This window comes from Ornithodoros turicata, chromosome 6, assembly GCF_037126465.1.
Source record: "Ornithodoros turicata isolate Travis chromosome 6, ASM3712646v1, whole genome shotgun sequence".
Lineage (NCBI taxonomy): Eukaryota > Metazoa > Arthropoda > Arachnida > Ixodida > Argasidae > Ornithodoros > Ornithodoros turicata.
The window spans coordinates 30,226,567-30,253,090 of NC_088206.1; the positions used below are offsets into that span (position 1 = coordinate 30,226,567).

The 26,524-nt window shown below is 47.7% G+C and overlaps 1 protein-coding gene, 1 long non-coding RNA gene and 2 pseudogenes across 3 annotated transcripts in view; 3 read left to right on the forward strand and 1 right to left on the reverse strand.

Annotated features, from left to right (window-relative positions):
* The first annotated feature begins 714 nt into the window (after positions 1–714).
* On the forward strand, positions 715–3,740 carry LOC135398434 (uncharacterized; annotated as a pseudogene).
* Positions 3,741–12,607: 8,867 nt separating this feature from the next.
* On the forward strand, positions 12,608–13,376 carry LOC135397792 (uncharacterized). The gene is made up of 2 exons (XR_010423759.1): positions 12,608–12,721; positions 13,196–13,376. It is a non-coding gene; the product is annotated as an uncharacterized LOC135397792 (long non-coding RNA).
* A 164-nt stretch (positions 13,377–13,540) lies between these two features.
* Positions 13,541–15,324, forward strand: LOC135397793 (uncharacterized; annotated as a pseudogene).
* Positions 15,325–15,893: 569 nt separating this feature from the next.
* Positions 15,894–26,524, reverse strand: part of LOC135396502 (trifunctional enzyme subunit alpha, mitochondrial-like) — a 54,797-nt gene continuing 44,166 nt past the window's right edge. For both annotated transcript variants that reach the window (XM_064627513.1, XM_064627514.1), the window contains exon 17: positions 15,894–16,234. In XM_064627513.1, the coding sequence (XP_064483583.1) occupies positions 16,019–16,234 (216 nt within the window). In that variant the 3' untranslated portion in view covers positions 15,894–16,018. The remainder of the gene's footprint in view (positions 16,235–26,524) is intronic.

The following is a 26,524-nucleotide window of genomic DNA, read 5'->3' on the forward strand; positions in this document are numbered from 1 at the left end:
TCCAGCCTGAAGGTCCGAGCGCGCATGTGCTACTCTGGCTCCATGACGTGCGGAGGAAGGAGAGGTCGGGAAACCAATGAGAAGCGCTGGACACATATCGTGCGCGTAGCTCTGAAATACCGTATAGTAGAGGCACCGGAGTGCGAGGGACAGAGTACACCGATCGCGTTCGGTAGAGCCGCTACTTAACGCACCCACTGATTTTGATCGGCACTGACATAGGCCCAACTTGAGTTGCTGGCAGAGGGGAAACATTTGTCTCGAACTTTGCGAAGTTCAAAGCTCCTCCTCGCGCGACGTCATCTATTGAACTTAGTTCGGCGTTGACGAAACTAGCACCCCTGCTGTGAGTACAAGTTTCATTGCTGATATTCAGTTTTCTGTAATCCACTTTCTTCCGTTCCCCCCACATCACCTCAAATTCCAGGAAACGTTGCCCTTCTCATAAGAACAAATATGCTTGATGCCATGATGAGGTTTCTTTTTTGCCCAAATTTTTCTGACACAAGACCTACATAAAAAGTTTTTCCCAATGATCAATTTTCAAAACTTCATATGCTTAATACAGGGTTCTAGTAGAATCCAGCTTGATGTTCAGGAAACCCTGCAACCACAAGGGGAATCTTCCTGCTATGTGATACAAAATAGTTTCCGGCCTTATGTCATGAGATAACTTATGACAGCGCCTCCTTTATTGCTCTATGCCTGTCAAACATGGAGGTAAGAAGCAAAGGAGAGGGCTATAAGATCGGACAGTGTCGTGTATGCCAAAGGGAGTCTGGCCATTAATGGGACCTGCCTATACCTGAGGCTCCACCCACTTTTTGAGGTATCTAGCCAATCACAGGTCGAAATACAGTTGTCTATTATTACATCCATCCAGTATTTATACCTCACCCTTATTTACTAGGTGCCACCACTTTGGAGAAACTCGATTGATTCGGATTGAAACGGATATCACTGGTGACAGACCAAAACGACGACGGATTTTGCGCCCACTTTTATCAACGCCATCTGCACGGAGAGAGGCATGTTGGGAAGGCTCAGAATTGCAGAAATGGTTGCTGGCAGAAGTGATTGGCCAGGATGGCGGTACAACCGCTTCTTCGTAGCCGACGACAGCCGGTATGAAGTTTTATATCACGTCATGTAAGTACATTGAATCAAAAATGAGCAAATGTATGTATAAATAAAATGCAATTATATAATGCAAAATCCTACGTATAAGGGTCGTCCTCCTTGCTACTTTCCTGGTATCACGGTCTTAACTAGGCCTAACGTTAGCGACGAAACATCCTATTTTCACGTAAATAATGATGGCGGAGCGAAAGTTGAAGCTGACTTTGCAGATGCGTACATGATGATATATACTCACAGTACGGAATTAAAGTAGTCTGTGAACATTTTTTGTCACGAAATCTCCGCTTCGCCGTTCCAAGCACCATCCTCCATCTTGGAGAAAATTTGGTGTCATGGCAGCCCCCATGGAAAACGGTAACCAATGAAATGCGGCTAAGTTTGATTGACAGGTCGAGCCTCTTTTTTGGGCTCCTCCTAATGGCCAGACTCCCTTTGGCATACACGGCACTGAGATCGGAGGGCCGTGGGACCCCTCTAGCGGTCGCTCCTGGCAATATTACGCCCATCTAGTTGCCCGGTCACGTGATCCCCACATCTTTCGGAGCTATGGCGGTCTGCGCGGAGGATTGGAAGTTTAGCAAACCTCCTCTTCAGCAAACGTCTTACCTTCAAGGAGTCCATTCGCACAATACTTTGTTTCAACATTTGCCGCGTGATAAATCACAGCAAAAGTTATGCAACACAGAAGAGAAGCCAGGCAATGTCACGATGACGTACGTACGTCTTCTAGCGATTTAGTGATCCATTGCTTCCATACTGAGATTATCTATCTTGTGTTTGTGTGTGCTGTGTGATAACTTCTAACTCCAAAGATGTTATGAAAGCGGAAACAAGTTATTCGGCCGCAGCTCGTCTCTGTATCCAGGTAAGATACGCCGCGGACATGGAGGACGCCATGTGTTATGACGTCTTGCCGTGACGTTTATGGGTCACGTGTGTGGGCAACTAACCACAATGCCACGCGCGGGTCACAGCACGCTCGCTTGCATTGGGAGAGGCGCTTAGGGCAACCTCCATGCTGTCAAACTAGTCTCCCGGCGCAGTCTCCCGCTAAGCTGCCCGCGCAACATTTCTCCCGCCAGGAGCGCTGTATAAGTAGGGTAGAATATATGAGAGAGCAAGCCAAAGTTCACAGTGGCAGTGGTTCTAGCGTGTTTCTCGCCTTGCTTCTTGCCTTCTTTTTGCACACGTATGAAGCTGGCCCTTTCTTAATGAAAAGCGTGAGGTAAGACTTTATTCCTTGCTTTTAGTGCATTAGCGAAATGTATATAGGCGTGGTGCTTAGCTACGAGAATGAATGCACGCTTAGTCCTTCGAGCACCCGTTTAAAAGAGCTTTATTCCTTTTCCTTTTAGGTAATGGCGTATTGTTGCATTCCACTCTGTCGATCGGACTCCAAGAAGAAGCCGCCCGGGGTGTCTTTCCACGAGATTCCCGCGGATATTGACAGACGGGAGCAGTGGCTGAAGCGCTTCAAACGTGATAACTGGGAGCCGAACGCGACGTCTAACTACAGTAAAGTGTGCAGCCGGCATTTCACAAATGCAGATTTTTGTGGAAGGTAAAAGACGGAGGCTCAAAAAGGGAGCGCTACCTTCGGTGTTCACGGACTATCCATCGCATCTTCAGCCACGACAAATTTCGATGATAGCTCTATCAGGAAACGAAAGTTGGCCAATGACACACGCGGCATCATCGATTCAGCAAAAAGAATTAAGCTTGCCCAGAACGTTGTGTTGCCTGAAGAAGTTGACCAGACTCTCAGCATGGACACTGACACTACGGTTGGGCCTGAAGAAAGGCTGTCACAAGCTGTAACAGCGGATATGAGCAAAGCACCACAGCAAACACAACGACAGGACCAAGCAACCCAAGTGGACAACCTCAGGAAGAGGACATCACTGCACTTGAAAGATAAAGATGGAACAGGAAGCTGAGGAACATGAGAAACGCTGCTGCTAACCTTCGTAGGACCGTTGACTCCTATAAGGAAGAACTAAGGAAATTGAAAGAAGACGGTCTTTACGAAAGTATTCAATACATCAAAGAAAGGGCAGAAGAGAGCAACCCATCAGCACTGTTTCTCCTGGAACAAGTCAGTAATTTCAAGAAAAGCAGGCCATCCTGATCGGAGGACACTATTCGTCATTCCGTGATACTCAGGCACCTATCGACAAAGATGTACGAACATCTACGAACAATTGGACTTTTGAAACTACTGTGCAGAAGCACTCTAAATAACTACCTGGGGACAACAAGTGGTGAGACTGGCTTCAACAGCCTAATTGAAAGTCGCCTGCTGACAGAAGCCGCAAACTATGAGACATGCTCGCTTATCATTGATGAAATGCGCATCAAGCAAAAAACTACAATACAACAGTAGTAATGACTGGACACAGACTGTCCGCTACGCTACAAGGCTTCTGGACACGTTTAATTAGCAATTAGAGCTAATTGGGACCCCCCACATTAATCAGGGCCCTCCAGGGAGTCATCACACTAATTGGGGAGCATCTAGGACGTGTCCAGACCACCCTGTGCGTTGCCGACAATCTGTGTCCATAAAAATAAAAAAATAGGTAGAAAATAAAATAAAAAGATGGAAATAGAGTGGAGAGAAACAATTTATTCAAAAATCGACGATGCCGCGGCGAAGAACCCGCTCCGCAACACCCGAGTGACCAGCGCCCGCCATGTTGCTTGTTGACGACTGGTAGTTGCAGAGATCGACGACAGGTGGCCACTTAGTTGCAAGGCATCACACCAGATGGCGCCACCATCATAGCTCTAGACGAGAAAGACAGAGAACAAGATACTAGCGACAGGTAAAAATGGAAGCACTGCTGAACAAGTCTAGGCATGCGAGAGAAAAGGTCTAACCGCTACTGCTAAAACAGCACGGAGAAAACAGTACACATCGGGGAAAAAGGCTTACGGGGACGATCGTTTAGGCCTAACCACAACACTACGCAGCTAACACAAGGCGGGAACCACACATCGCTAAACATGCGTCAACAGGCTTGGGCACCGCAAAACAAGTCTAAACATGCGAGAAAAGGCTTAGCACGAGCGCGGTCACCGCTAAACACGGCAAACATACGAGAAAAGGAGCGCGTCAAATCACTCACCTTTTCCCCTGCGGCAACTTCCAGGCAGAAACTGAGCGAGCGCGGAGAACACAGCATCGCAGGCAGAACGCGTCATATGCACTTTACGCGACAGAATATTCCGTTATTTTAGAGTAACGGGAAAATACTACTTCGTTTCCGCGCTTCCCAAGATCGTGCGCGACTACAACACCACCAAACACAGGACTTTGGGCATCAGCCCGTCCGAAGTCACGCCCGAAAACGAATTGGAGCTGTTCAATAAGATAAATGGGAAGCCCGTCGTACCCTCCATGAAAAAGAAGCTCAAACTGGGGGATAAAGTGAGGGTCCTACTACACAGAAAAGGTTTTCATAAGAGCTCGGAAGGGAGTTGGTCGCCTCAGATTTTCACCGTCTCCCGCCTGAGAGACACCTCTCCTCCCGTCGTACACCTGGAAGATTACCGGGGTAAGGAAGTGGACGGATCTTTCTACCCGGAGGAGGTACTCGTCGTAACCCGAGACGCCAATCAGTCTTGGCCAGTAACGAAAGTGCTGAGAAAGAAGCAACTGAACGGTCAGAGCTTCTCCTTGGTTCGCTGGTTCGGTTATGACAAAGAACACGACAGTTGGGTTCCGAGCAGCGACGTGGTCAAGATTGGGAAATGATGTCAGACATCTACGTCCACCTGCTCTCGAACGCCAGCATGGATAAGTTTCCCTCGAATAAACTCAACGCCTTCACGGTAGCTTTCCATAGTCCGCTTCAGCTCTCGAATCGGTATAAAGTCGGTCTGATGGATCTCAGCATAAGTAACGATTTTTTAAATATCGGCTACGAAAGGCAAGATGCGAAAATCGAGGTTTCTTTCGAGGACACGGTCGAAGCCGGCAGAACTTTTCGTATCACCTCGGATCTCGAGAGGGATTTGGGAAAAGCCCTTTCGGAATTCAACGTTTCTTTCGCGTACAATAAATCGCGATACGACTTCGTCTTACGCGTGGACGTGAAAGCCGTGGAATTGGACCCTCGGCTCGCGCAAGCGCTCGACGCCTCGCTAGCGTCCCGCGAAGCAGGTCGTGCGGTGAAACCCCCCAAATTGAGCGAACGCGAAGCCACCTCCATCTTATTGGAGCACGCCGCACCCGTCGCTTTCGGCGACGTCACTCTGAATTCGGAAACCACGTCCCAACGGAACACACTCAACAAGTATTTCCAGACGCACAAGCTGGACGCCTCGCTAGAATTCGCGGGTAACGTCTACTCTCTGAAAACGCCGAAAGGGTTGCACGTGCCGGAACCCTTTATCAAGCTGCTACATCTCACAGCCGTCGAGGGACACGAAGAAACGCTACGCGTCTCTCTCCCCGTAGCGCGCCGATTTTCTTTCACGACCAAGACGAAAATTCCTCGATCTTTGCAAGTACATGTGCCTCCCGGCTATTATGCGACGCCGCAAGCACTTCTAAATGCGATTAACCAGCGCGTAGGCGAACGGGCGCGCTTCAGCTTCGACGGAACCGAACAGAAATGTAAAATTCGGCTTTCCGAGGGCACCTCCACCCTAAGACTTTCCGAGTACCTGGCCGTGCTTTTGGGCTTCGAATCGCGTACCGTGTTCACGGGGGAGGATGCCACGAGCTCAGTCGAGGTACTCCTGGAACCCCCGTTTCACAACATAATCGTGTACACGGATATCGTGGAACCCACGTACGTGGGGAGCGGGAAAAAACCGATACTAAAAATACTACCCTTTTATTACGAGAAAGACAAGCACGTCGTCACCTACACGTTAGATAACATCCAGTATTTTAACCTGTCTCAGTTCGAAATTCCCTCAGTGACGATCGTTCTCGCGGACGAAACGGGAAGACGTTTGCCGTTGCGGTCCAAAGGCAGAACAAATCTAACGTTGCATTTCAAATATGTACCGTAATTCCCCCAAAATAATTCCCGTGTACACGGGACCCCTTTTCCAACGAGGGGGCAGTGTGTTGAGCAACATATCCAAGTTCATCGTTCCCATCTGGCAGCAAATAAAACCGATCGCCAAGAGAACGTTGAAGCGCTTGGCGCGGAATTTGGCCGATGGTGAAGGAATATCGCGCGCAGTAAAAAAGACGGCCATAGCAACGGGGAGAGACGTGCTGGATTCCATGGAGGGCTCTGGAAACAACAATGGGAAGAAACGCCGCAAACGACAACAAAAGGCGCCGACACACGACACACCTGCAGATATCTTTGGTACGCCGTGAAGGTCACACATCCGGTGCGCGCGCTCCGTCATGACGTCAACGAAAGGAAAAATACAGACGCCGATCTGTCTAACGAGTGATGTGATGATATTCGAACCCCCTTCCATTCAATACAGCGTGGAAGATACTTCGTACCAACTCTTTTATCCGGTCAACGGAGTAAATAATTCCGTGATCGAGTTTTGTATTCAAAATTTGCAAAGGGCACACTTGGATCTCTACGGCAGTTTCGTGTCTTTGACCGTGCGCATTGTTCGCGACGACGGGGAAGAAATGGACGAGAAAGATGTCGTTTTCCCAATAAACCACCTGTTGAGCGGCATGTTTAAGATGGTCACCGTTTATGCGAACAACAAGCTCGTCAGTTCCAACGAGTTGTACGCCTACAGGAGTATTTTGGACGTCGTGCTTCATTCCACGCCCATGGCTCAAGAAACAGTGCACGCGGCTGGACTTTATGTCGAGGACGACGAACATTTAAAGGACGATTACGACGTCTCGTCTCGCGGTCCGAAACAACGTTACGAAGCGACGAAGGGTGGAAAATACTTTAACCTGGTCGGTCAGATCAATACCGACCTGTTTCAACAGCCGCGCCTGATGGTACCTGCCGTCGAAATTCGCGTCGTTTTCCTATTAAACAACGACGAATTTAAACTCGTATCGGTCCCCAAAGACAAGAAAACGTACAATTACGAGGTGGACACTAAAGAAATGACGTTACACTTGAAAAAGGTGACGCTGGCACCTTCCCTATTTTTGGAATACGAGCGGCGGCTTCAGACCACGCCGGCCATCTACGTGTTACGCGGATTGGAAACCAAGGTGCGGAGCTTGAGTGCCGGGAGCTTGGACGCTCACTTTGAAAACGTTTACCCCGAAAGGGTACCTTCCAAATCATGCGTCGCCCTGCTCGCCACGTCCGACTTTCTCGGCGACATCCAATCGAACCCCTACAAATTCCGTCATTACGACCTGTCTCATTCGATGCTCTCCGTGGACGGCCAGCAAGTGCAAGCCGAGTACGACTTTCAGAACGACCTCGTCAAAATTCCCTACTTTAACTTCTTGAAAGAACTGGGAGAGAAACATTTCAAGTATAGCTACGAGCGATTTAAAACGAACGGGTTCCTTCTCTACTTCAACTTGGACGTGGACAAGTGTTCTTCTCCTTCGCATTTGAACGAGTGGCAAAAAGGAAACGTTCACCTGCAATTACGCTTCGCTAAAGCCCTTCCACACGCGGTCACCGTCCTCTTGATTTCCGAGTGTCCCAAGCTCACGTACGTCGACAAGGACCGTACGGTCACCTTCCCATAAGAAAAGATGTACGAGAGCGACATCTTGGAACTCGTGTCCCTGACCCCCTCGCCTTCTCCATGCTGAGAGGCATTTGCGCTTCCGACGAAGCCTTCGTTTTATGCAAGCCCGGCTATTTAATCATCAATACCGAAGAGCGAAGAAGGCGCGGGCAGCACTGGGTGCTCTACCTGAAAAACTACGACGGGTCTGACATGTTTTTCGACAGCTACGGACTTCCCCCCATCGAAGCAAACCTTCGAAGGACTTTACCTGTAGTGGACGAGTATAACGACAAGTGTATTCAATCGCCTTTTTTGCCTTACTGCGGGCTTTTTTGTATCTACGTAGCCACGCGCATGTCGAAACGCTACAGCTTGAAAAGTTGTGTATCCATGTTTTCCTGTAACCTCGAAGAGAATGACAAAACAATAAAACGTCTCCTCGTGAGCGAACTCGTTTCGTAAAAAATAGTCTATTTATTTTTTCACGACATACACAAGACCCTTGCGAGACGATCTTCCAACGTGCTGACCCGACGCTCACCGTCGTCGCCGGTCTGCACCGTGACGTCGAGGGATGTGTGGAGAAACCAGTAGCGACGGACGATAGGTCGGTTGAAACCTGCGTTGATGAGACACGGGTCGACTGCCTCTCCTCGTCTATACTTCTGCAGCAGCTCGAGCTTGTAATCTACGAAACGCTTCATTTTCTTCGCAATCTTCCCACTGACGGTGAACAGACGTAAGGGTATCGTCTTGAGAATCGAGCGAAAGTCTCCCTCGCAGCTATCGCCGTGAATATAATCGCGTAATCGCAGCAAGTCCCGATACATTCGTGTTTGCACAAAGGTGGCAAACCCCTGCTCGGGCGTCATCATGACTGAGACGGAATGAGAGTAGACAACCTTTTTTTATTTCTCGTTACACATGAATTAGGCTCCAGCTTTGGTTTCGTAGCCGGGAAGGCAGCCCAAATACGGACGAAGGCTCGAGTCTAACCAATGGCTGGGGTTTCTCGACCAGAGTCCACCGCAACGACAGGTAGTCAGTTGATCAACGATTCGCAAAAAGAAGGTCTTTGGAGGAGGCTTGAAGGTTAGGACAAGGGTAGATCTCCCGTCAGTAGCCATTCGTAATCTGCAACGAAAGGAGTGTGAGAAATGCGTGTTTTTTTATATCAAACACACACACGTCCAATCTTCTTCAGTCACAGAGTGACACTGATGGTCCATCTTCTCCATCTTCCTTCAATAGTCGAAGTCCTTCGCAATGTACGTCGAACGGTACCGTCAGACAGCCGAGAAACGGGCGAATCGATCGGTCCGTCCAATGCTTTTGCTCTGAAAAAATGTGAACGATTATAGAACGTATTACAAAAATAACGAGGAAGCGTACCTTTGGACCACAATCCACCACAATTGGTGCAGAAGAAGTGGGCGCTGCCAATCTCCCGAAATATGTGAGGCGGGAAAAAACCGACTTCACGCGCAGCAAAAGTGTTGTACACTGGAAACGAAACTCTTCAAACATTTCGACGATGATGGTGACGTCATGGGTATTACTTACGAGGATCTACCAAGCTGATCATGATGGAATGACGATCGAACGTTCGCTTCGACATTTATAGTAAAGCTTTGCTTCTCACTCTCTATGACGTCATTGAACGTGTTTGGGCATGTTAAGACGTGTTTGAACATGTTTGGACACAGGCGGCGAAGTCGCCCCTGGACACACTCGTTCCTCTCTCTTCCTCTTTATGACGTCATTGAACGTGTCTGAACATGTTTGGACGTGTTTAGACACAGGCGACGAAGTCGTCCCTGGACACACTACTTCCTCTCTCTCTCTCTCTCTATGACGTCATTGAACGTGTTTGAACATGTTTGAACGTGTTTGAACATGTTGTGACATGTGTAGACACGAACCCCGCAATACGAAAAACGTCACGCAGTACGAATTAGATTGGTGGTTAGTGTGTCGCGCCCAGTGCAGAAGGATCCTGGGTTCGAATCCCACTCTGGGACGGTTACACAGGATGTGACAGCGGGTCGTCTCTCTCTCTCTCTCCGTCTTTGTAGTCCTTGGACGTGTCTGGTCTCGAACACCTGTGTCTCCCCTCCTCCTCCTCGCACGATATTGGAGGAACAAAGGGCGGCATCTTGTCACAGAAGCAAAGTGGCGGATTTACGTAATCGATGGATATGACGTGAATGGGGTTAGTGCGAGCGTGAGAACCCTGTACTATAAGATGGTCATCCCCTGTACCCCCCCTTGTCCACTATTCTCGAATCAAGAGCGCCGAGACAATGCTGCATACGTTCCAGACAATTTTGGACCTTCTGGTCCACATTCGTCCGCCGTTTGGTAAGTTTTTCTCTATCTCTTCTTGTTTAGAAATAGTTATTTTCTAATACCTAACGTTCCTCTGTAGGTTTCACTGTGACACACATTGTGCAGCTATTTTTCCAGCTGATCCCCGGTGCGGGGGGAGATGTGCCCCGCTTGGATATGGAGACGTTTTTGCAAGCGTTCGCCATCGTAGGCGAAGAAGACATTGAGAGGGCCACCACAGAAGTGCTCATGGCGTGCTACACCAGGGAGTGGCGAGAAATCGCTGTGCAGCGGAGACTAGAGGGAGAGCTCTTTTTCAGAGTGCCCCGAAGCTTAGAGGAGCATACTTTACCGCTAGAAGGCACTGCTCCTTTAAGCTTCGGGGAAGCGGAGCACCTCCTCTACTCCCTGGTGCACCAGTGGAACAGAGCGAGTGCAGCGGGTTGGAGAGAACTCGCTGAACGCTGGATGGCGAGTCAAATACCGTGAGTGTTTTTCGATTCTGGTTTTTGTTCGTAGAATCCTTATTCTGGTCCTTTATTACTAGATTGGATCCCTGGGTTCTTATGGAAGACCATGAAGCACCCATGTAAACACGTCAGCCAATAAACGCATATCGTCTTTCGCATCACGCGACTCTCTCTCTCTCTCTGCCCCAATACAATAGAAGAATAGGAAACCACAGATCCTGCGTATAAAAGCGAGCGTGGGATAGGCCGCAGTTAAAGATGATGATGTCGACGATGTCACCACAACGTTGGATCTGCTTGCGCAGGAGGTAAGTGCATTTGTATGTGTTTAGATCGATGTTTGATTAATGCCTCCTTTTCTCTACTTGCTAGGTGCACACGGGAGAATTATTTCAAATTGGGGGGAGGGACTTCATGCCTAACATGAGGTCCGATTAGGCTCCGCTAAGTTCAAAATTAGGGGGAGCATCGCCCGCATTATTCAAAATTGGGGAGGGACGAGAATTCATGGCCAATATGAATTCTGATTAGGCTTAATGGGGAATTGCGGGGCGTCCCCCGCCCCAGTCAAAATTGGTAATGGGTAAGAGAGTTCATGGCTAACATGAATTCTGATTAGGCGTAATGGGGAAGATTTGGGGGGTACATTTTAATCTGGCCTTATTCAAAATTGAACTCCTTCTTTCATTTTTCGTTAGATTATTCCAAAACGGAGGGGAGAATTCGTGCATAACATGAATTTCATTAGAGACCATGTTGATTATACAAAATTAAGGAGTTCTTAAAGGGAGAATTATTTCAAATTGGGGTTAAATTAAAACCTTCTTTCATTTTTCGTTTGGTTGTCATCGTCGGCATCCTATGCGTTATTGCAATGGCGTCGAATAAGACATGGCGCGGTGTCCAAAGTACAGACGCCACCAGCGCAATGAGGAGGGAGAAGACGCTCTGGTTCTACGACGATTGATCGGAAGCCCACGAGGGGCACCCATCCACGACACGAGGCGTTTCGTGGAGCAAAATGTAAGTTGACCGTCTCTGCTGTGAGAGTGTATTCTATGTATGACATTGTTTTTCAGGAAGCGATGGCCGCTGTCGTCGCACATCATGCAGCACAGGAAACGCCGTCCAGCAACTTCCTGTATAGCAGTAGGTCCCCTCCTTGTACAGCATTGGACAAGAAAGACCGTGAGCGCCTTTGTGAATCGAGTGACCGTGGAACAAAGAGCAGGCATCTATCGACCAACTCTTTTGTTTGTACTCAATAAACATGTTTCAGTGAAAGAACACACAGAGTCTCGTCAAAGTTATTCGGACTGTTTAATGCGTTGCATGTCAATAACCAAGCGGTATTTCAATAAATCAGTGACAAGGTTGGCGATGTAGACTGCTTGCAAATGTTGCTGCTTCCGCAGGGCGTGCTTAATATGAGCGATGGCACGAGCGAGAAGGTCCACGATGTCTGCAGCGATGTAGTTGAATTCTGAGTTGGCCAGACTCACAAATTCGCTCATCAGTCCCAGGGGTCCGTCAGGAACCGTTATGCAAACGTTCTTGTAACGGGCGTAAATTCGTCGCACCATCTCCTGCAGTGACCCTGGCGAGATCTCTCCTATATTGCCAAAGCCTACCATGTCTATCACGTAGCGAAAAGCAGTGATGACGAGCTCGTTGCGGGGACTTTCGCTGTTGAAACATTCCTTCTCCACTTCTTCCCAAGAAGCGTGGGTGCGGGAACAATTTTATAAAGAGTGGTAGCTGAACATCTTCACGTAGTGATGACGCGAGCACGGTGCGCGCTGCCTTTATAGAGATAAACGCGCGCGCGCGCAAAGAAACGAAAGTGAAACTCAGAAGCCACCCGTCGCGGCTAGGAGCGCGCGCGCAGCTGAGAGCCGAAACCGAAAACACCCGCGGCCGGCGCAGAGGGCGCTAGGAGCGCGCGCGCGCGCATGCGCGGACGGGTGGAGCAGAGGGCGCGCGCGCGTCGCCTCACTCAGTTTCTCTCGGGCTGTCGCAGAAGACGGACGTGCGCTCCGCGCGCTCGCTCAGTTTCTGGTTGGCTCTCGTAGAGAGCAGACGTGTGTTCTCCGCGCTCGCTGAGTTTCTGCCTGGAAGTTGCCGCGGGGGAAAAGGTGAGTGATTTGACGCGCTCCTTTTCTCGTATGTTTGCCGTGTTTAGCGGTGACCGCGCTCGTGCTAAGCCTTTTCTCGCATGTTTAGACTTGTTTTGCGGTGTCCAAGCCTGTTGACGCATGTTTAGCGATGTGTGGTTCCCGCCTTGTGTTAGCTGCGTAATGTTGAGGTTAGGCCTAAGCGATCGCCCCCCCGTAAGCCTTTTTCCTCGTATGTTTACACTTGTTTTGCGGTGCGCAAGCCTGTTGACGCATGTTTAGCGATGTGTGGTTCCCACCTTGTGTTAGCTGCGTAGTGTTGTGGTTAGGCCTAAGCGATCGTCCCCGTAAGCCTTTTTCCCCGATGTGTACTGTTTTCTCCGTGCTGTTTTAGCAGTAGCGGTTAGACCTTTTCTCTCGCATGCCTAGACTTGCTCAGCAGTGCTGCCATTTTTACCTGTCGCTAGTATCTTGTTCTCTGTCTTTCTCGTCTAGAGCTATGATGGTGGCGCCATCTGGTGTGATGCCTTGCAACTAAGTGGCCACCTGTCGTCGATCTCTGCAACTACCAGTCGTCAACAAGCAACATGGCGGGCGCTGGTCACTCGGGTGTTGCGGAGCGGGTTCTTCGCCGCGGCATCGTTGATTTTCGAATAAATTGTTTCTCTCCACTCTATTTCCATCTTTTTATTTTATTTTCTACCTATTTTTTTTTATTTTTATGGACACAGATCGTCCGCAACGCACAGGGTGGTCTGGACACGTCCTAGATGCTCCCCAATTAGTGTGATGACTCCCTGGAGGGTCCTGATTAATGTGGGGGGTCCCAATTAGCTCTAATTGCTAATGAAACGTGTCCAGAAGCCTTGTAGCATTGCGGACAGTCTGTGTCCAGTCATTACTACTTACAACAAGCAGAAGGACTCTTTTGTAGGCCATGTCGACGTGTCTTCGGAAGCAACAGCAGACAATGAAACAGCGTTGGCAAATTCGCTGTTGTGCTAAATGGTTTCACAGTGTCATTCCGCATCCCAGTCACATACTATTTTACAAAGGGACTGACCGGAAACCAGTTGTCAGAGCTCATTCCTTTTGTCATCAAGGTCACACTAGGTCGAAACGACAGGATTCACAGTTGTCCGTGTTGTTACTGACAACCACAAGGTTAATGTCAGTGTCATGAAGACACTCTGTAGGACAGATTGCCCCAAGCATGCCACATCCATGTGACCCAAGCAGGCCTTTGTTTCTGAGTTTCGATTACTGCCACATACTCAAGAATGTGACTTCGCAGTTTCTTGCACGTTACTTTGGCAAGGACGGAGAGGTATCTTCGAAATATGTAAAGAAACTGCATGAAATCCAGAAGAACTGTTCCATCAAGAGTGCAAGGTTTCTAAGCAGGAAGCACGTTTATCCGAACAACATTGAGAAAATGAGCGTTGTAAGAGCAGTACAACTGTTGTCTCCCCCAGTGACTGCTGCCATCAAGCACTTGGAGTCAGGCCGGGCACACGTGTGAACCAATGTTCAGAAGCGCTGAATCTACACTCTTGTTCATAGAGAACATGTACAAGTGGCTTCTCCTTCACGATACAAGCAACTGTACCCAGCACGTGCATCAGAAGCAGCCGGATGTTCGTGATTACGACAGCACCTCAGACCCTCGGTTGGACTGGCTAGAGCTGGTTTTCCCAGCTTATCTCGAAGATTTGAAGCAAAGGGTCCCAACTGCAAAACAGTTCCTGAGCAAAGAAACGTATGAGGCCATCAGATTGACAACACAGTCAACAGTAGATTGTGTCCGACACCTTCTCCGTGACAGAGGCTTCGCATTTGTGCTCACCAGGAAATTTAGCAGTGACCCCATCGAGGCTCTGTTTGGGACAATACGGAGGTCAACGGGGTGCAACCACCAGCTGGATGTCAGGTCAACCATCTCTGCCCTTGACAAGATGTTGAAAACTGGGCTTGCTGCTGCATCAAAGAACAGCAATGTTGCTCATGGGGAGTCACCAGCACAGCTATCTGGTATTCAAAGGACACATGGAAGTCTCCCCTTACAGAAGATGTAACCAACGTGCTCAAAGAACTGAATACACCACGGTCAGTTACTCTGCCAACACTACGTCTGTCCTCTGTGGCATATGTTGCTGGCTACATTGCCCGTGTTGTGAATGAGAATATCAGTTGTGCAGACTGTTGTGTGTTGGTAACAGCACCAAAGAGCAGTCAGCCTGCTTACCAGCTCATTCAATTTCAAGACAGGGGTGGTCTTCTCTACCCTTCACAAGACCTTCTCTGTGCCGTGGACATCCTGAACAAATTTGCTGATGCTGCGTTGAAGAGCAAGCCACACCTGCCTCGCCCACTGGGTACACTGCTCAAATATGCTGTGCCTGCTCTATCTTGTTCCCTGCTGTTGCAGTGTCCTAGCCATAACTGTGAGCTTAGGGAAGAACTGTGCACCTTGATTTGCAGATATTTCTTCAGGCCACTTCTGAGCAACTATGCCTTCACTGTCACCGACAAGAACGATGTGTACAAAGCATTTCGCCAAAAGCCACTCTCTCGCAAAGTTGTAAAACTGTAGTTGATGGGAATGATAAATGTTATGTTTTCTTTGTGTCTTGTATTTTGGCGTAGAAGGTGTGCTCATAATGCTGGATAGTCTTGGTCCCTTTGTTACACGGGCGTGCATCCTTTGTAACCGCACGTGAACGTTCGTTCCATACACGCTTGCACATCAGTACGTTCCTGCTATACTGTCGGTGATGTGAAGCTGAACACTCAATAGCTGACTGCAGAACATGCAGCATCGTTCCAAAACAGGTGATCTTCACGCGAAAGCTAAGCTATTGCCGCTTACCCGTCATTATTAGCTCGCGTCCGCAACCTCGGCAGCCACCCTACTTCAGCAGCGCCACCACTCACTTTTGCGTCGGAGCTGGGTAACTAGCAAGGTCAGCCTCTCCTATTGTTATCTCTCCTTTCTGACAGGCATAGAGTAATAAAGGAGGCACTGCTTATGATCATGGGGAATGTCATGGTTGCCGGTCTGTGGGTTAATTTCGCCCACCTGAGGGTTCTTTAACGTACGCCAAAATCTTGGCAGATTGTACACCATATTTAAGTAACACAAGACCATTCTTTTTCATTTTTGCAATGAGCGGAGGAAGACTGTTTAACATAGTGCATTTTTGCACCTTTAATGATGAGCACTTCAAAAATACTGCAATCTGCTATAAAAGGAGGCAGTTGTGGCCCAAACTATATACAGTGCCAATATAAAGTACAAGGAAACTAAAACACAGGTATTCAGGAAGACTTGTTTCTTGCATGGAACTTCTTGGAAGAGTCAGCTGCATGGTCCCTGAGGAGTTGGCACGCCTGGAACTGGGGTCCGAATGCCTGAGCAAACTTGTCCATCCATTGCACGACCTTGTCTGCACCATACGTATCAACAAAGTGGAATGGGCCACCACGGAATGGTGGGAAGCCTAGGCCGAACACTGCTCCAATGTCTCCTTCCACCTGTTACAGATTGAGGTCATCAACGAGAAAGCTTCTACAAAACAAACACACTGCATGTACAAGGCTGAAAATATCTTCAGTTTGGATGGCAATACAAGAAAATTGCTATCTAGGAGTACAAGTAGCAGTGGCTCCAATGACAGATACTCCCTTAACGGAGCAGTCTAGACTCTAGAGGCACACAACTTTGTTTCTGTTTTTGGTCGGTATGGAATGTTAGGCGGCCGAAAACAGTTTTCCCACAGTTAGTGCAACCGTAGCGAAATTGGGACACCTGAAATAGCCCACCGAATCCCCAGTGCGTGAAACACCCTCCTTTGCCTTCAGGATAGCCACGTGACGAGCGCCGCCATGCGCGTCACTATGTGACGCCATTGGTAGGGACGCTCCTCATTGGATCTGGGATCACATGATCAAGGTGAGCAACACTGCACAGGCCGGAGCGTCTGCTACCGCTTCAGAGACGCAAGGCGTCCTCGGGCTGCCTGATGTACGAAACGGAGGATTTGAAGGCGGTCAACGACACGACCTCGATTTTTTGGGACCGCTGACACCACGGGAAGAACGAGTGGTGCAGCCCGAAATTAACTGTGGGATATCCCAGTGCTTCCCGACAGCGTTCACAGTGTGTTCACAGGACAGTTTTCACCGCACAGTTGGTTCAGTGGCTAACAGGTGGCGTCACAATACCGATGTCATTGCTTGCTTTCTGCTATTGTGAAGCCACGGGTATATTACTCTTGTGATTGCAAACTTATATGGTCAGGGTGCATATATGCTTTGTTTTTTAGAAAAAGTGATATAAGTCATATAGAGAATAGAAGTCAACAAGAAACAGCTCGCAATGTTCGTAGCAGATGGTTTTTCCTACCAACGAATGAGGAGGCTCTCTACCACAGACCTCACACTAGAGTAGGTGATTTGAGAGAGTGGGTAGGCGACTTTGCAAATTAATTGCGCCGCGGTGAAACAACTTTGGATAAAAATATTTTGTGGGAATGCTTTTCACATACTGCTTTAAAAGATGACAGCAGTTTTTGACCATGTCAGATACCACTTTAATGCTCCTTTAAAGGGGCCGTGATAGCTGGTACTGTGCTACCACCGGGTGTCCGCATGAGCGACTTTATTTGGCGAGATGTCGGCAGAGGAGAGCAAGGAGGAAAGCACGTGCCAACAACACATCGTGGAAGAAATGCCAAAAGCGCCCGAATGACATCTGAAGGGACAGTGGAGAAGTTGCCCCAAAAATGCGACGAAGGGCGGCGGCAGTTTCTCCTCGGAGAAATTCTGTGGAGCGCACGCGCAATGGCGCCTGGAATTGAAAGTCGCTATTCTGCCTCATTGTCGCGATTTATTTAGAGGTATTCGTCGCGATCTTTCCGAAATCCAACGTCGCAATTCTCGTGGATGAAATACTTCTCTACGTCGCTCGCATTCGTTGTTCATCACTCTGGCGCCAGGGGCTCCTCGTTGACTGCGCGATACACTGCTGGCACTGCGTGAGAAGATCCAGCCGTGCTCCTAAAGTTGGGGTGCATTTAATGTATGGGGACCAAAAAAGTACAAGCATTTCTGCATTCCAGTTCAGAGAGTGTTCAATACACGAGTGCGTCCAATGTGCGAATAAATGCGGTATTGTATTATTGTGAGGAAATACAGTACGGTACTCAGCGCAGTACATGAAATGAATTGTCAAGAATTGTGAAAGAAGTTAATGTGGAAGAAGTTCTTCGCATAAAGAGTATACGGATACCTCATTGGATTCATGTAGCAGTCGAAAATGCTATTTCATCAAAATGCGTGAGTAACTTTCAACAGGTTGTTCTGACGTTCCCTGCTCCCATGAAACACAGCAATAGACTGTATAAGGCGTCATGCACTTCCAACACAATCACAGTGTCAGACATGAAGAAACCTCCTGCGATCATACCACAGTGGTGGTACAGTTGTTACAGATCCCTAAAGCAGGGGTTCTCAAACTGGGTTCCACGGAGCACGGGGGTTCCGCGAAGCCCCGCCTGGGGTTCCGCGGGCAGCAAGGTGATACCACAAGTCCTGTACAAAGATTCGAAAATTATTCGAATTTTTCGAATTACTTTTGCGGTTGCTCCGCCTGTAGAGCAGGCTTCGCCTAACGCCTGGGTGCATTGCGGGAAGCCAACTTTACAGCCACACTGCAAGCGTTGGTTCCCCAAAAATAGTTTTGTGTTTGCAAAACTTTCAAGTTTTCTTGCTTAACAATGCAAAAATTCTATTGTGTGTTCTTCTTCATTGTGTATGTATGTGTGCATGAGTGCGGGGGTTCCTCCAGTTTGCCCGCAAATGTACGGGGGTTTGAGAACCCCTGCCCTAAAGAATACTTCAAATGTGATCTAACAGAAGTTGCTGAGAGCCACAGCGGGGGCAACACTAAGCCAGTCCTCCTCAGGTAACCGAGGATGCGGCTGTGGAGTATGTACCACTACGCCAATCTACAACGTTGCAAGCTCATTGGCCCAGAATGTGCGCGCACTCCGATTGGTCTACAATGTTTTGAAATCGCATTTTGTACGCGCGTATGTGCGTGCAGCGTCCCGACGCCGGCGGCCGTTTCAGCATAGTTTCGAAATAGCTCGCATCAGCCGGCACGGCGTCCATCCTCTTGTGTTCTGTGTTTCGGTGATGTCAATCGGCAGAACAGTTTGTGATTCTACGCGTGTTGTGCTGTTCCTGGACACGACTGTTATCCCACGTCCAGTCTATCATCAACTACGGAACTGGAATGCTTCGTGGGTTGGAGCGGTTGGAGAGTGAAGAACGCGTTCGGGCACCGTTGATTTTGAGGGCTGACAACAAAGACAGGATTACGATTACGTGCCACACAAGTGCCTTCCGCTCTGCAAGCAACGAAAGAAGATGCTCATCATAAAATCGGCTGGCACGGCGTCCTCTTGTGATCCGTGTTTCAGTGATGTCAATCGCAGAACAGTTTGTAGAGGTGTTTGCTGGTTTATTCATGCGTCGATGTGACTTAACGTGTGTTGTGCTGTTTTTTGGACACGACTATTATCCCATGAACAGTCTATATCAACTCCCGAAATGGAATGCTTCGTGAGCTGGAGCGGTTGGAGAGTGAAGAACACGCTTGGGCCGTGTCGGATTTTGAGGGCTGTGTTCGTTTTGCTTCAAGTTCGAACTTAGTTACAGTGCGTCAACAACGCAGTGGACTTTGTATTCACAGTGCACGCATGTATCAGATCTTTGAATCAGTGCTTTGTATCAAATAAATATTTATTTTAGCCAAAAGAAGCTTCAGTTATTTTGAATATCCTGTAAGGGCGGTAGGCGTTAAATCCGGCAGATGTCGATGGTAGCCAGAACCGGCCGAAAGGTCATTCAAAGTTAAGGCTCCTGATTGGCCGATTGGCATTGCATGATTTCTACAACGTTGCACTCTCATTGGTCGTGTGCCCAGTGCTGTGTCAATTATCTCAAACTATGGGCTCTATGGGGAGCTGTTGGAGCCTGGCTAAGCTGCAGAAGCTGACAGGTTTTGTTGTCGAGGAAGAGACAGGAGTTGCGTAAAAGGCACAAATATCCTTTTTTGTTTTTATTCCGTGTTAGCGCCGCGAAGGAACTTTGGCTATGAGCAGCGTACAGATGTGGACATATGGAGGGAGGAGAGCAGGAGGGAGGAGAGCAGGAAGGAGTGGGAGACAGCGGGGTCAGTATGCGTCCTGGGCCGACTTCATGGGGAACTGTGCCGACATTTGTCTGGAAAGTCTTCGGAAAACCCATGAAAAAACTTCACACAGCACAGCCGGTGGTAGGATTCAAACCCACCACTGCCCAGTCGTCAGCACAACCTTAGTTACCACCAATGAGAGGGACGCCCAACACGCTCGGCCATCCCACTGGGCACAAATATCCTTGATGTGCTGAATCAACCACAGCAGTTAAACAACTCGCGAGTGTGTTACTACCACAATACAGTCGAGCCCGTTCATAGCGACATTGACAGGAACATGAAATCTGATTGTTCCATCAGCGTATCGCTGGTCGGGATTACGTCAACGAGGTATAATAGTACAAGTAGAACGCCGCTGAACATGCACGTTTGTGGAGTGCACAAAAGCATTTCCAAGGACAAGACAACTGCCGATACCACGTGAGGCTCCTAACCTTTTGAAATTGACGACTTCATCCATTGCTCGTTATCCAGTGACGTAGTCATTCTCACTATCGAAATCGCATTGTCCATTAGAATGGGCCTCGTCTACGGATAATTCGTTGACACGTGTTTAGTGGTGACATACAACAGTCAGTGAACTCACATTTCGGAAGGCACAGTACTTGGCAAGGAGGTTTTGCAAGAGAACGAAATCGGTTGAGCATGTGCTACTTTGACTTAAGCCGTGCGCCTTTCCCTCATCAAAACGTGTCCTGGAACCGCATACACCATCACAGCACGCAGCAAACCAGAAGAAACCTTGAGCACGACAGAACGATGTGAAGAGGGAGCAATCTCCTCTACTTCTCACTAGCGCCTTCAAAGTCATATGCCGTGCATCTCATCCCCGTCAGATATGTGTGGAAAAATGCACAGCGTTTGGTGCTCATGAAAGCTAAGGCTCTTGAAAATGCATTGAAAAGTTGTTTTTTTAATGAAAAATGGAATCTCGCTTCTCGATTTTCATGTTGTTTACCGGCCGCTGGAAATTCTGGGAGGACGCGTTGGCAGCGTCGGCTGAGTGCCATCTGGGGGCAGGGGTTCGAACGTAGACGGGGACGTGCTTTTTGCGATGCTACATCCACTGGGTCGTTCCATCCACCACGGCCCTGAGTTGGCCCGTGAGATGGCGCTGCTCGATCTGTGAACCTAGGGACGCGCGTTCCTTGGGACCACGAAAATGGTCGGCGATAAGTACTGAGTCATGATCCCATTTCTGTCTCTCTTTTTTTTTTCTTCTTCTTCTATTTCTGTTTTCGTGGAATGCATTGACGGATTTTGATGGCTCCTGTGTTCGCTTGTTTTTGCTTTTAATAAACGTTTCATGATCGGCGTCCTTGAGCGATGCCCGCATTTGTTTGTTTGTTTTTGCTTTTAATGAACGTTTTCTGATGGCTTGTTTTTGCTTTTAATAAACGTTTTATGATGGCTTGTTTTTGCTTTTAATAAACGTTTTATGATAGGCTTCCTTGAACGATGCCCGCGTTTGTTTGTTTGCTTGTTTTTGCTTTTTATGATGGCTTGATTCAAATCCTGTTGTTGCTCGCGGACTATGAACATATCCGTGGAGACGTCCGCGGAACCGTTGCGCCCGTGTTTGGGTGATAGTAGGGCGTTCTTTGGCGTGTGTGTGTGTGCCTTCCCTTTTATTGAGCATGTCATGCGATTCGTGTGCGATGCGCTGTGGACCGGGACACGGGCGGTGAGAGGTATACCCCGTTTTTGTTTCTTTATCGTTTCGCGGGACAATGCGTCATTATGGACTGTTTCCTTCTGCGTTTTTTTCCCCTCTGTTTCATACCCCCTTTTTCTCTTCACTGCGCCATGCGACACGTGTTGTTACGAAATGAATTTGATGAGATGCCATGCCCGTGCCGTTTTCGTGCGTATGTTTACGTATGACAGTCTTCCTGACCTTCCATTGCAGGGTCGGGCAATGGCCTGACATTCCTTTCTTTCGACTGTGTGGGATGGAATGTTCAAGAACACTGCGGGCATATAAGCCATTGCAAGTCACCAGTTCAGACCGGAAACGATGGACTACAATTCGCTACGCTGCCAAGGTCTAGAAGCTGAAGAGATACTGAAACAAAGAAAGCGCCGGTTCCGCGTAAACCACCCACCATTTTCGGCGTTTTGACCGCTCTTTTCTCCTTGTAGGAGAATAATCCGCATTCACTGAGCGACCCAAAGACGGACTTCACAACACAAAGTTCAGTGACAAAAAGTTTGTTGTGCAAAGATAAGAGGTCAGAATGGCTTAAGAGGAAAGAGGAGAACGAATTCTTGGTTCCATTGTATGCTCAAGTATAGCACGTGCCTAGTTGTGTTCTTTCTGAGCTCGTCCTATCTCAAACTTTATAACTCCCTCCGATGTTTTCTGCAAAAAATCAAAGTTATAAGGTATAAGTGTTTGTCTTTGTACATATCTGTTGCCGTGAGTTCCTGTAGTACACTTGATGTACGTGCTGGACCGTAAGGACGCTGGACTGATGTCTGTTATGATTTCGTTAGTTTGGGATGTGCCTATTTGCCTCTTGCGTACCACGGCGCACTGAGAAAAACAATGCAAGCCTATCGGGTGTCCGCCCATTTCATCGAACGCCGGTTCGTCGAACGACGTTTCATCGATGCCATTTTATACAATTCCGTTTCATGGAACGCCACCGGACAGTTGCTCACCAGACAATTGTCCGTCGGAACACACCGTTAGAATCAATTTGCCCCCATTTTAGATGTTAGGTCAGATTAGAATTATCGTGTGGATATTATAGATGTTAGAATTGGCGTATTAGCATTTTAGACGTTATTATTGTTGTTGTTATGTTAGAATCAGTTTATCGGCACTTTAGGTTCTTGGCGAAGGCGTGTTTTGCAGTTGTTCGCAATTGCAACAATGCAAATACTGTAAAACCCTTTTTTTTTTCGTGTCCCTAATTGTTCGTGAATCGGGGGCATGGACCATGTTCACGACCACTAAATTTCGCGAATTGTGGGTGAGTTACTCAAACCGGATTCCGGAGGTCACGTCTGTTGACTCTTCTTGTGAAAAGATAATTCTTTGACCCAGAAGCGCAGCCTTCCCCATTATTCCTCCTTGGAGCCAAGTGCTTTATGCCGCCTGGATAATTCCACGTCTCTCACATTTGACAGCCGGCATGTACACATCTCAGATGAGCCTGTACCGGTGGTTTAAGCCAACAAACGTGGGCGTCTCCCTCCCGGACTCTTAGTCCTATGTAACGCTGTCTGACCAGGAAGCCTGCATATCAGTCAACAGCAATGCCCTGCTACATATCTTCAGCGAGACAGAAAAGAAACCAAGCGACAGAAACCCTACGGGGCATACGACGAGGGAACGCGGGCCAAGATCAATTCACAAATGGAAATTTTTGCGCGCACTTAAAATTCGCGAAAATTAAGGGCGAGCAAAAATAAAGGGTTTTACAGTATTCGCGCAATCATATCCTGAATGTAGCAAAGCACATGCGTTAGCAGTGTGCCAACCTACAGGGTGTCCCAAAAAATGTGTCATTGAATTATAATAAAAAAACTACACCACCTAGAGTCATGCGGTCAATGGCATTTGTTCTTACTGGGCTTTTGCCACCTCCTCATGTGAATGTCGTGTAGCGTAAGTTTAATTATGTAAATTTTTGCGAGCTTAAGTCGGAAATTTGCCTAGTAAAGGTCACTTTTTTACCCCACCAATGTGAAGAGCGTGTCTAACTTAGTCAAATTAATGACAATTGACAGGGATATTCAGGAGCTATCCCATTGGAAAAAATAGCCGAATACTATCGTGCTCTACGGAGGTCGCACAGAATAGCACACAATGAATTTTTCAGTGCAGTCTTTGTCAGTCCGACGAAAGGAGGTTGGAAACCCAGCCCTCCCCGACGTCGCAGAAAGAGATAAAACAGGCATGGCTTATCACGTCCGACTTTCGCTGGGATAAGGCTTTCCCACTCCCAATTTTAGGAACTGTTACTTTTTCTACTATCACTCTGTGGGCTGGCTTCGGAACCTCCTTTCGTCACACTGAGAGCGATTGCGCTCAAAAAGTCATCGCGCGTTATGGTCCGGTGCTCCGAAAAGCATGATATTCGGCTATTTTTTCCGATGGGATAGCTCCTGAATATCCCTGTCAATTGTCATTAATTTGACTAAATTAGACACGATCTTCACATTGGTGGGGTAAAAAAGTGACCTTCACTAGGCAAATTTCCGACTTAAGCTCGCAAAAATTTACATAATTAAACTTGGAGTACATGACATTCACATTATGAGGTGGCAAAAACATAATAAGAACAAATGCTGTTGACCGCATGATTCTAGGTGGCGTAGTTTTTTTATTATAATTCAATGACACATTTTCTGGGACACCCTGTATATATAGCTGTGGCTGACGCTGATACATGATCCCAAAGCAGTTTGTGTGCGGGGAAGTTAACTGAATTAAATTTCACGTTTTATCCCTGATGCTTCGTCCTCTGTCACTCACTTATCCGCCGACAAAGCACTGATTTCCAACATCGTGATATCGGCACTAAGCCGGTGGTTATAAAACGGTTGGGAGGGGTTCGGCTTACGGGATATCGGCATGCGACGCGTGATCCATATCGGGCCATTCCGTATGACCACTCCGGTGTCCGCCCATTTGTTCGAACTCCGTTTGATCAAAGCCGTTTGATCGAACACCGGTTGGTCGACGGCATTTGATCGAAAGCCGGTTGGTCGACTTCGTTTGTTCGAAGGGAGTTCAAACCTCGCAGCGTGTCCTTAGCACCTCTTTTCTGTAACTTTTGACTGTAGCATACGGAAGCAGGCAATCAGTGTCCTCTGCTTCTTCTTTTTTTTCTCTTTTTTTTAAACTAAACAGGGAAGACCTCTGGTTATTTGCAGACCTTTGTCATTCACGAACAGCACAGCTGAATAGAACAATGAGGAAGAGTCTGACGAACCGTAGGACAGATATTGAAGCAAATGGCCTCAGGTTGCGAGCAGCCGATAGTATGTGCCTCTTCTGGGCACCCTTTTCATTGCTGGCAACCAATTTAAAGCGAACCATCTGAAATGGGATAGCCATATGTGCGCGAAAGCCACTCAAAGTCTGGATGCTAAGAAGGAAGTTTCGCTATGGTACAAAATAATGATATTAAATTAACAGCCATATAAAACCTTAGTTCAACCTTGGTTAGAGTATGCATCTGCAGTCTGGGATCCTTACACATGCAAGCAATAAAAAAAAGAAAAAGAAAGGAAAAGAAGGAAAAAGTAGACAAAGTACAAAGATCAGCTCCCTGGCTTATACTGTCTGGGTTTTGAGGGACTTCTTCGGTTCCATGTATGTTGCAAGAACCAAACTTAGATTCACTTGCACATAGGTGCAAAGTAAATAAACTAAAACTGTTCTTTCTCCTATACAATGTCAGTTATTGACTACAAACATTAATAATAAATTGATAAAATTTGTCCACGTTTGACGCGAATAAACCATTCACAAATGTCATTTATTTATTTATTTGTCAAAGTTGTTTATTATTTGACAAAGTGTTGGGGGACTAGGGGTGAAAGGCATGTATGCCATTTTTAGTCACTATCTGTCAGAGAGGAAAAACCTATCAAGTTGTCGAACGGGAGAGGGTGAACAAACCAGGCCCTTGGACCGCTTTCTGGATGCGAAGAAGTGGGTTAGGATGAGGAATGTGTTTATGGGCAAGCGTATTACACAAAGTTAAATATTCCTTAGGATAACAGCATCTAAAACTGACACTTTCTTTTGTTTTTCTTTTTGGTACACCAATGCCTTTAAGCGAACCAATAAAAAAATCGATCGAACGACCGCTACCGTTTCAATCAAATGGCGTTTGATCAAATGGCTTTTGACCAAATGTACACCATATAAAAACAACAGTGTACTCCACTACCGAGGCATTACGGCACGGGTTTCAGAGGACCGCCCTCGACCACATGTACTGTTGTCATCGCCAACAAAAGCCTGTCCATGCAGTTCCTTGCAATAAATGTCATCTGCATTAATTTCGCAGCCTACTGTGGTCAGTTGCATATGTGTCTCCTGGTTTCACGTAGAAAGATGATGCGCACCCAGTTGATTGACAGCGGTACGGTGCCACCAAAAGTTTAATGAAAGAAACCACCGAAAAAGTAGTCTTCTTTCGTCATTAGCCAGCATTACCAAACATACGCACAAAAACGGCCTGGGCGTCTCGTCAAAGTCCTTCTGCAACAACATGTGTAGCATCATGTTCAGTAAAAGGGGGAGAAGAACCAGAGTCTTCTGTCGGCATTATCTAAACATGCGCACGAAAACAGCACGGGCATGGCATATCATCAAATTCCTTTCGTAACAACACGTGTCGCATGACGCAGTGAAGAGAAAAAGGGGGTATGAAACAGAGGAAAAAAAAACGCAGAGGGAAACAGTCCATAATGACGCATTGTCCCGCGAAACAACAAAGAAACAAAAACGGGGTATACCTCTCACTTCCCATGTCCCGGTCCACAGCGCATCGCACACGAATCGCATGACATGCTCAATAAAAGGAAAGGCACAC